The 10,431-nt window shown below is 38.6% G+C and overlaps 1 protein-coding gene across 2 annotated transcripts in view; it reads left to right on the forward strand.

Annotated features, from left to right (window-relative positions):
* LOC139280631 (zinc finger C3H1 domain-containing protein-like) overlaps positions 1 to 5,471 on the forward strand; it is a 76,564-nt gene extending 71,093 nt beyond the window's left edge. For both annotated transcript variants that reach the window (XM_070900203.1, XM_070900204.1), the window contains 5 exons: positions 2,637 to 2,737; positions 2,907 to 3,008; positions 3,670 to 3,712; positions 4,182 to 4,244; positions 4,470 to 5,471. In XM_070900203.1, the coding sequence (XP_070756304.1) occupies positions 2,637 to 2,737; positions 2,907 to 3,008; positions 3,670 to 3,712; positions 4,182 to 4,244; positions 4,470 to 4,601 (441 nt within the window). In that variant the 3' untranslated portion in view covers positions 4,602 to 5,471. The remainder of the gene's footprint in view (positions 1 to 2,636; positions 2,738 to 2,906; positions 3,009 to 3,669; positions 3,713 to 4,181; positions 4,245 to 4,469) is intronic.
* Positions 5,472 to 10,431: the final 4,960 nt, after the last annotated feature.

Genomic DNA, 10,431 nt, shown 5'->3' on the forward strand with positions numbered 1-10,431 from the left:
CACAGTTGAGATCGTCTATCCAGCTGCTTTCTCCCCCCCTCCCCCTCCCATTTGGTAAAAACACCAATATTTCTGTGTTCATGGAAATCACTAGCAAGCATTTATTGGCAGTGCTAAGCCTGGCTGGATAGAGTATGCTTAGGAGCCTTTTCATACTGTGCCCAAGAACATAAGCAACAGGAGCGGGAGTTGGCCATTTGGCCCCTCGAGCCTGCTCCGCCATTTAATAAGATCATGGCTGATCTGATCATGGACTCAGCTCCACTTCCCTGCTCACTCCCCATAACCAATCACTTCCTTATCGTTCAAAACGGGGGAGATGGGGAAATTGTGAGTCTTGAGAGAAACTCTGACAAGTGCCGTACTCACATTTTTTTGCTAACTTCAAAAGTAATTTGCAGTAACAAATACCGATGGCAGAGAGTTTGGTGAAATCTCCTGTGGTGCTTTATTAGTAAGAAAATTATAGTTTTCAATCTAGCTGAAATGTTGAGCCCTTCCTCGGCCAAGTATGCTGGACGACTTCTTTCAGAACCTGGGGGACCCATGCACATCCAGCGTGTAGCTATCAAGCTAGGGTTAACCTCTCTCGAAGTCATAATCCCTGCTTTGGAACCTGGACTAATTGGAGGCATGTGACATTTCAAGACTGATGCAATGCACAGTAATCTTCAAGCAGTACTTGTTGAACCTGACTACTAATAGATGCGGTTAGCAGTCCCATGCTCAACTTCATCTTGGGTTTTGGGCAGATAGATTCTCCCTCTTTCCTGAGATATACTATGTTTGAAAGTGTTACCAATGATGCATACAGTTAGGTTGTTTTTAGGTGCAATAAAGGTTTGCTTCCCAACTTGCATTTCTCCCTCTCCTGGTCTTCGCTACATTACCTTGTAGTTTAATTTTTCAAATGTGTATTTAGAATGATTTTCTGTTCTCTGGTTTTCCTTTAATAATTTTGTGCAACAGTAAACACATTTGTTTAAATTTAGATTTGCTAATATTCTGTGCTATTGCTTTAATTCAAGAAGAGGAGTATGTCTTGTTTGACAGGAAATAACCTGATGCTTTCTCTGGTTGAAAGTCAGTCTTGTAGGATATAATGTCAAGGTCACACTGGGTGCAGCTTAATGGTCTCTTGAAAGACCGGGTGTTTTATTCTACAGTTGCAGCAAGACATCTTGTCTGTGACATTTATTGTTTTCAAAAGGATTGAATTCTTGTATATTGTCAAAGGTTTACAAATTTAATTTTCTGATTATATAATTCATTACATACACATTGCATATGTACGAATGAATGCATCAAGAGTACTTACAGTAAATTCTCGAACAATTATACTTCAACTAGATTACTGTAATCTGAAAGAAAGACAGACTTGCGTTTATATAGCGCCTTTCATGACCACCGGACATCTCAAAGTGCTTTTTAGCCAATGAAGTACTTTGAGTGTAGTCACTGTTGTAATGTAGGAAACGCAGCAGCAAATTCCCACAAACAGCAATGTGATGATGACCAGAAAATCTGTTTTTGTTATGTTGATGGAGGGATAAATATTGGCCAGGATACACACATGTAGAATTTTTATGTGGAAAATTGCGCCTCAAATATAATGGTCCAATTTTGCGATCAACGACAAATGAATAGTGCTCGCCATTCTTTATACTTGCTCTTGCCCACAGCCTTTTGTATGGGCTTTTGCACTGAAACTTGCAGTAATTAGAGTTAAAACAGAATGGTGCCCTCTACAGGGAATCTGGGACTTGTGTATCTCCTTACCAATCAGAATGAAGAATCCGTTTTGAGACATGCAGAACCAAGTTAGAATAGTTAATTAGTTAATTCAATGTCATCATGTACAGAAAACAAAATACTGAGGGAAAGAAAGGTGGGATTAAGGGAGAGAGATAAAAGACAAAGAAAAATGGGAAAAATTACACTTGTATATTTTTTTTAAAATCTCCCAACAATAATTAAAATCTGAAGTAAATTTTCAGTGCCAGAGAGGTGGCTTTGCAGTAATTAAGACTTATGCCATTAAAAATTCACTTCGACTGGAATGGACAAGCCCTATCTTTTTCTGGCAAGCTGAATGTGTATCCATCATGTAAGTACAGTGACTTCATGCTGTTGAATGTATTCGAATGCTGAGTTTCCTGGTGAGGTACCGGTGTAGCGCAGCTTCTGGAGTAGCAGGGCAATTGGGACGGCAACTTCCTGATTTCTGTGTTTAACTGCATGTGTGGTCGCGGGAAACTTTTATCTGATTTACTCTTTAATAACAGTGAGTGCTGATCGCTTCATCGTTCATTTTATTGCAAAATTCAGGCCATTAAAACCTGAAGATTTACCAACAAAATAACCTTTATATATTGAATACACTCGCTTTGTTTTCTAAAATGAGCTTTAGCTGATGGAAAAGGACAAAAATGGCAGGACATTTTTCCATGTGAAATTTAATGTGAAGTTTTGCATAGTTTTCATTTAACAGGTTTCCTAGTGATTACTGTAATTAACATTATCCTAATGCTTATTTGACTATGCAGTTAAAGGTTTGGGGTGTCTTTTCACGGAGTAATTTCTTTGGAAGAATATATTTGGCATAAAGATTAACTGAATTTACAACTATGTTGTAGGTGGTTTCCTTTTACCTAAGCTGCCTCCCTCAATCCCAGCATTGCAAAGCCCTGGAGAGATTCCCTTCCATGATGCCAACTAATGTTGGACTGGCACTAAGGTAAATGTGCAAAAATGTGGATTTCTCAGTTTTTGATAATGGATGAAAATGTGTATCTGCTCTTTGGGTTGAAAGTAAGTTGTATTCTTGTATTGATCTAAGTTTGCAAAGAATGGCTAAGTGATTTAATGTGGAAGTGTTGATTTCAACTTTTTTTTTTTCAATACAGGATACTGGAGCAGGAGTGGAAGGAGGGTAATATCCAGCACCTCAAGTTACAATTGAAGATGTTTACACATTCTCTGCCAATCTGTTTGCCGATTTGGAAAATGTAATAGCATGTTTTTATTATTCTTTTGCTAATTCATAAAATTTGATTCTTAACAGTTGCTAATACCTATTTTGAATAGGATTAGCTTATTTTTTTCTGGATTTGAACTGGTTTAGTTGTTTTTAAAAAGTCTATCATGGTAAGAAACTTCAGGTTTACTTGCTATAATTGTCAAGCCAATCAACCAGTCTGAAGTTTGGCTTTGGGTCACCCAAATTTCAATTAAACATCTTTAAGTCAACTTTTGTTCTTAAGGTGAGGGTTATCAGCTGGGCAATGGAACAATTTTCCATTCCGTACCCAGTGTCGCTGGCTATTCCCAGGTCACGTGTAGCATGACCAAAATGTAAAGCTCCCTCTATGCTGCTACAACAATGAACCTTAAAGTAAATCTTAGAAGAATACTCCCTTGCTTTCTGACTGTGAATATTAATATTCTGACGAAGGATCAGACACCTGAAACATTAACTCTGTTTCTCTCTCCACAGATGCTGCCTGACCTGCTGAGTATTTCCAGCATTTTCTGTTTTTATTTCAGATTTCCAGCATCCGCAGTATTTTGCTTTTGGGTTAATATATCTTGGTGCTTTCTAAATGTTAATGTGGCAACTATAAGCCTTAAAATATTACTAAACCGGTTCTTTGTTTCACTTTGCACTAGAGCCATAGCTGTTGAAGGCATGTTAAAGGACCACCAAAATGAGGTAAGTGCATGTGCTTCACATTCTTGGTGCTCTTATATTTTAATGCTGAACTCTAGTGGAAATTAACAAAAAAAATTCATTTACATTTAATTATGCTGAATTTAAGTATCAAACTGTAGTAATTATGCTTTTGCTTAACAGACTACATTCCAGCCAATCCATCTGCCTACTTTGTCTTCTATGTTCAAAAAAATTAGTTTTTTGCTTTTCAAATCTTTCAGCAAGATTTTGATCAAGCAATAGTATTATTGCATTACTGCCTTTTTGCCGCTGAATACAGTACTGTGCACATTTAGCTTTTTTCTTGGTTTAATGTTAACTTTTCACTCTGTTCCACTGAAAATGTATTATCTGCATGAATCTCCTCTAAATCAATAATTGCAGCTGTTGTAGCAGTTCTGTACTCTTGTTTCCCATGGATTTGTCGTCCTCACATAAGTGCTCCCACTCGTTATCTGCTATTTTTCAGGTTCGGCATCTTTACCAACGAGCCCTTCAGAAGTTACCCCTTTGTGCAACGCTATGGAAAGATGTAAAGTTTCCCACTTATGTTTTCTTTTTTGATTTAATTTTCTATATTTTAGATTTTGTGCAGCAATGATTTAGGTGTTCGAGAAGCAGTATTTTGAGCTCTGTTGTTCTAGTTTGCAAAGAGAGATTATACAGATCATTTATATAAAAGCAGCCATTTCCAGTGACAAGGTAATATTTAATTGGTGACTAGGTCTTACCTAAGTGCTTCCCCTATCTCTTTCAGCAACTCTTGTTTGAAGCTTCAGAAGGAGGTAAAACTGATAATCTCAGAAAACTAGTTACCAGGTGCCAGGAGATTGGCGTCAGCTTAGATGAGCTCTTAAATTTAAGCCCTTCCCAGAACAGAGGGCAGTGATTACAGAGCGTAAAAAATCTTTCCTCATCCCCCTACGTTAAGAGGTGGCTCTTCAAGACTTGGCTGCTCTGTAGCTGATGTCTGCAAATGCAGACAGTAATCAGTGGAGATGCACTTGCCCACCGGCTTTCTTCACTACGTGGTCAAAAATCTTGGGAGTTTACGAACCAGTGACCCAAAACAAGATCAATGAACTCCTACTTGGCCTCTCTGGGCCCTGTCAGAATCTCGTAACATCACGTCCGTAAGTATGGTACCTCAGAATGATGAATCTTTTTTTCTTAATGTTGTGTTGTCTTTAGTCTTGACACAAACTGATGCATGTAAAATTGGCTATATTTAGTGCAGTTTTATGCACGTGAATAGGGCAATTTAAATTTTTTGTTTTCCTTTCCCCTCCTCCCTCCCTCGTTAAACTTCTGTTGAGATTTTTTATTGCAGGTTCAAAAGCAGCAGGTTTCAAAGAAAAAGTGTTATTGCCATGGTAGAGTGTCCAAAGTGACTGCTTACCAGGTGAAGATTCCAGGAGGGGTTGCATAATGCCCTTTCTTATATGTTCAGTGTGGTGGACTTGCTGCTGCAGGAACTCTTTGTTTTACGTATTAACATACTTGAAGACAAAACCTACTGCAGTGGAAAAGTTGGAACACTAAAATTTATGCATGCCAGTGCATCAGTTCTTGAGGCTGGTCAAAATTTATGTGCAATCTTGTTTTGTGAAAATTTATTTATTTTATGGTTTAAACAAAACTTGAAGAGTGACAAGTATTTGACAAATAAACTTTTGTACGAAATAATTACTTTGTAAGTATTCTTATACAAACAATGTTTATATTTGAGTATTTTCAATACATGCTTTATCAAAGAAAATATGAGTGGTCTTTTTTTAAACCCAAATACTGGGAAATATCTACATTACATAGACAAAATAGCCCATTGGCAGTTGCACATATTGAAAGATTGTTGAAATCCAAAGAAGTAGCATAGAAAATATGCACAGAAAATGCATATGATCAATTTTATTATAATTTGATGAAAATTTAAGTAAATTAGAAAGATTGTCACATCCTTGAGGCAAATCTAAAGCATTTTCACAGGCAATGAGTTATTTATAACATACAGTTGCTGTTTAGACAAACACACCAGCCAATTTGCACTCAGCAAAGTCGCACCAACAGTAGTGAGATAAGTGAGTAGTTAATCTGATTTGGTGGTGGTTGAGGCATAACTGTTAGCCAGGATATTGGGAGAACTCTCTGCTCCTCTTTGAATAAAAACAAAGACTTGGATTTATATAACGCCTTTCACAATTTCATGATGTCCCAAAGAGCTTTACAGCCAATGAAGTACTTTTGAAGTGTAGTCACTGTTGTAATTGCACACAGCAAGCTCCCACAAACAGCAATGTGATAACGAGCAGATAATCTGTTTTAGTGATGTTGGTTGAGAGATAAATATTGGCCAGAACATCGAAAAGAACTCAACACTTTTCAAAATAGTGCCATTGGATCTTTTAAATCCAGCTGAGAGGGCAGACAGGGCCTCAGTTTAATATATCTGATAGAAGGCACTTCTGATGGTGTATCATTCCCTCAGTACTGCAGTATCATGCTAAATTTTGTGCTCCAGTCTCTGGACTTGAACCCACAACCTTCTGAACCAGAGCTGACTTGAGAATAGTGCAATGGGATCTTTTACGTTCATCTAATGGGCCCTTAGTTTAATGTCTCATGTAAAAGATGGCACTTCCAACAATGGAGCACTCCCTCCGTACTGAAGTGTCGTCTTAGATTACATGCTCAAGTCCGATGAGCCCACAACCTACCGACTCAGATGAGAGTACTACCACGGAGCCAAGCTAACACTTGGCACTTAGTTCTTTAGTGGATGGGTAATTGGCTTGGCAGTTAGTTGCATAATGCTTCAACCTGAATCACCAGAGATTTCAATTCTGATAATTAGCAGAGTTCTAAAACAATTACTGCTATAACACACTTTGGAGTTGATCATTTCTGTTAAATAACACTAAGCTTCAAAACATTATTGTTTTATTTTTAAATAAGGCTTCAAATCTCAGAGGGACTGCATCAGAGTTGGAATATTCTGATGCATAGCCAAATGTGTGGAGGAGTTCTGAAATCCCCAAAAGAAAACACAAGCTATACTTAAAGATAATATATTTAACATCTGATTACTTTAAATTTCATTATTGTAGCATTCAATCTTTCTGAAGTTCCACTTATTGGCCCAAAAATTGCGGGCTCTCTGGGTGAGTACAATGTCCTTCAAACTCTTACGCCTGGTAAAAGCAGGTGTATAGCAAACAGAGCTCCTATTATTATCAATGAGAATATTACATTGTGATTGATGGTCCAGGCCCCAGGTTGCTCTTGCGTTCCTGGGATGCGTCTGAGCCCATATGCTGGGTTGCGCATCTAGGCCTTAGACTGCAAGTCTACGTTGCTCCTGGACCACCAGGTACTTTCGGGGGGAAATTTCCAGGCCATTGTCATTGAAAACTACAGCCATGTAGCCGGGTGGCTATATGGTACACTTACAATTGTGGTATCACTGGGAAGATTTACTTAGGCTTATCATGGAAATTGATACCAATTTCTGTGCCTATTTGTCTTGTATGACTTGATGCTAGATATTTTTGCTTCATGAATATCTACTTTTCCTTACTTGAATTGCTACTATACATAGGCACAGGAGAAGGCCATTTAGCCCCTCGCCTGTTCAGTCATTCAGTGAGATTATGGCTGATCTGCGACCTAACTCCATATACCTGCCTTTGCACCATATTCCTTACTACCTTTGGTTAATAAAAATCTATCAATCTGATTTTAAAATAACAATTCATTTCGCATCAATTGCCATTTGCGGAAGAGAGTTCTAAACTTTTACCACTGTGTCGAAGTCTTTCCTAATTTCAATCATGGAAGGTAAATCCTGTGCTGATAGCCTCACTGTTATTCCTATTGCACAATCTAGGCCAATATATTTAAATGTACTAATGGGAAACTACCACTTGGTCTGGAATTGCATTTTCCAGTATCCATTATTAAAATTAAACTGCATTATTGCAAGAACATTTTTTACATTCGTTTATTCCTGCATAGTGCGCAGCAGATTTAAAGTCATTTAAAGGTGCAAATAAAATTTGTGCTGTACCACATACTTTTATTTTGTCCCATAGTTATGATGTATTTCAGGTGCACAATTGTGAATTTTGGCACTCTGCTTTAATTTTGCAGCATTAATCTACACAAGGTTACAGAATTAACTGCCTATCCCTATTGTAATATTTAAAGCTGTCAAATGTCCAGGCCACTTGGGTAAGGTACCAGAGAACCATCAGTACCTGCGAAGCAGCACCCCAGCAAGATACAACACCTGGAGAGGAGAGAGAGAGAGAGGTAGCTCTGTAACTAACCTCAATGCCCCTTTGTTAGAAAGGGGGAAAATTGACCAGGATTTTAGCCATGACTGCTACCAGCAACCCCTGTTGGAAGTGCATGTGTCTACAGGGTTAGCGTGGCCACGAGCTTCCCTTGACCTCCCCCCCCCACCCCCACCCCCACATCCATCCAACAGTAGTTAAATAGCCTAAACACAGAGGTCTACACATGAATTTTAGCCATTTGGTCAATATACTGGAAGGTAGCTGCCATTTGTATAATTGTACTCCAATGCGGAGTCAACACCTTCAGGCAAAATAATTGGTGAGTGGAGAAATATGAAACTAGCCTTATTTTGAATAAAATTGTTCCAGCTGAATAATTCATTTATATTTGCGTGCATCCTCCACGCTAAGTTGCGTTTTAGCTTGGGAGCACAATTAAACTTCATACTAAGAAAAGAGTGCATTTGTGATAAATGAGAATTCACAATGTTTATTGTAAGAAATGAATTTGGACAATGCTCGATAATAATGGCTGTCATCGTACAACACAAACCTTTTCACCACGAATCACTCAAGCTATAACAATGCTGTGGAGCATGGAACAGCCTGCACTGATTCTATAGAATGTAAGGTTGAGGTTAAAGCAAAGATCTTTCTCCTGTCTATTTGCCTTTCTTCAATCATATATAAGCAAAGACCCTTTTTATTTAATTGCTCCAAACAACTTCCTAACATTTCCAGAACCTGAAGGCTACTTAAACCATGGCCAACTCAATGACACATCAGTGAATAAATCATCTGCCAAAGTGCATGAAATTCAGAGCTAATATATAAATGCAAATGTGCTTAGAATCACAAAGCTGCGGTAAACATAAGAACATAAGAAATAGGAGCAGGAGTAGGCCATATGGCCCCTCGAGCCTAATATGGTCATAGCTGATCTGATCATGGACTCAGGTCCACTTCCCTGCCTGCTCTCCATAACCCCTAGCCCCTTATTCCCTCATCGGTTAAGAAACTGTCTATCTTTGTCTTAAATTTATTCAATGACCCAGCTTCCACAGCTCTAAGAAGAAATTCCTCCTCATCTCAGTTTTAAATGGATGGCCCCTTATTCTAAGATTATGCCCCCTAGTTCTAGTCTCCCCTATCCTCTCTGCATCCACCTTGTCAAACCCCCTCATCGAAATGTGTAAGATTATAAGATCACCCCTCATTCTTCTGAATTCCAATGAGTAGAGGCCCAACCTACTCGACCTTTCCTCATAAATCAACCACCTTACCCCCGGAATCAACCTAGTGAACCTTCTCTGAACTGCCTCCAAAGAAAATATATCATTTTGTAAATACGGAAACCAAAACTGCATGCAGTATTCCAGGTGTGGCCTCACCAATACCTTATATAGCAGTAGTAAGACTTCCCTGCTTTTATACTCCATCCCCTTTGCAATAAAGGCCAAGATTCCATTGGCCTTCCTGATCACTTGCTGTACCTGCATACTAACCTTTTGTGTTTCATGCACCAGGACCCCCAGGTCCCACTGTACTGCAGCACTTTGAAATTTTTCTCCATTTAAATAATAACTTGCTCTTCGATATTTTTTTCTGCCAAATTTTTGCCCACTCGCTTAGCCTGTGTGTCTTTTTGCAGATTGTTTGTGTCCTCCTCACACATTCCTTTTCCTCCCATCTTTGTATCATCAGCAAACTTGGCTACGTTACACTCAGTCCCTTCCTCCAAGTCATTAATATAGATTGTAAATAGTTGTGGTCCCAGCACTGGTCCCTGTGGCACCCCACCAGTTACTGATTGCCAACCCGAGAATGGACCATTTATTCCAACTTTTTTTCTGTTCGTTAGCCAATCCACAAGGCTGAATGAATAATAATTTAAGGGGAACAACTGAGAGTTTCTGAAATTAAGCATATCGTACTTGAAAGCCAGCGAAAAACAATACTGCAGCTGTTGGAAATCTAAAATATAAACAGAAAATGGAGAGAGAAAGGGAGTTAACATTTCAGGTTGATGACCTTTTGCAAAATTGTTTCTGACTAGGAAGAGCTTTTTCCAGAAAGCTACCAACAGCAAAAGAGCTATTTGGACTTGGGGATACAAGTTACCTTGAAAAAATGCTTTCACCACCACGTAGTCTTGGTGACAGTTAAGACAATTAACAATAATTCCACTTGAACTGTTAGTGATTCAGTAAACTGTCGGCTTCTATAACCTATCCTAATTGCATTTTTTAATGGTGAGTGGGAATCCCTCATTTTGGCCACTCCGAGTTAGGCAGAGCGTGTGTCCCTCTTAGAAGAGGGACTAAATCTTCCTAGATTATGCTAATTCCCAGAAAAAATATTCCAGTGTCCTACAGTTTAAATAGGTAAAACTATTTTTTCTGTTACCCTGCACCCTTCATTCCT

The sequence above is a fragment of the Pristiophorus japonicus genome, chromosome 15 (assembly GCF_044704955.1).
Source record: "Pristiophorus japonicus isolate sPriJap1 chromosome 15, sPriJap1.hap1, whole genome shotgun sequence".
Lineage (NCBI taxonomy): Eukaryota > Metazoa > Chordata > Chondrichthyes > Pristiophoridae > Pristiophorus > Pristiophorus japonicus.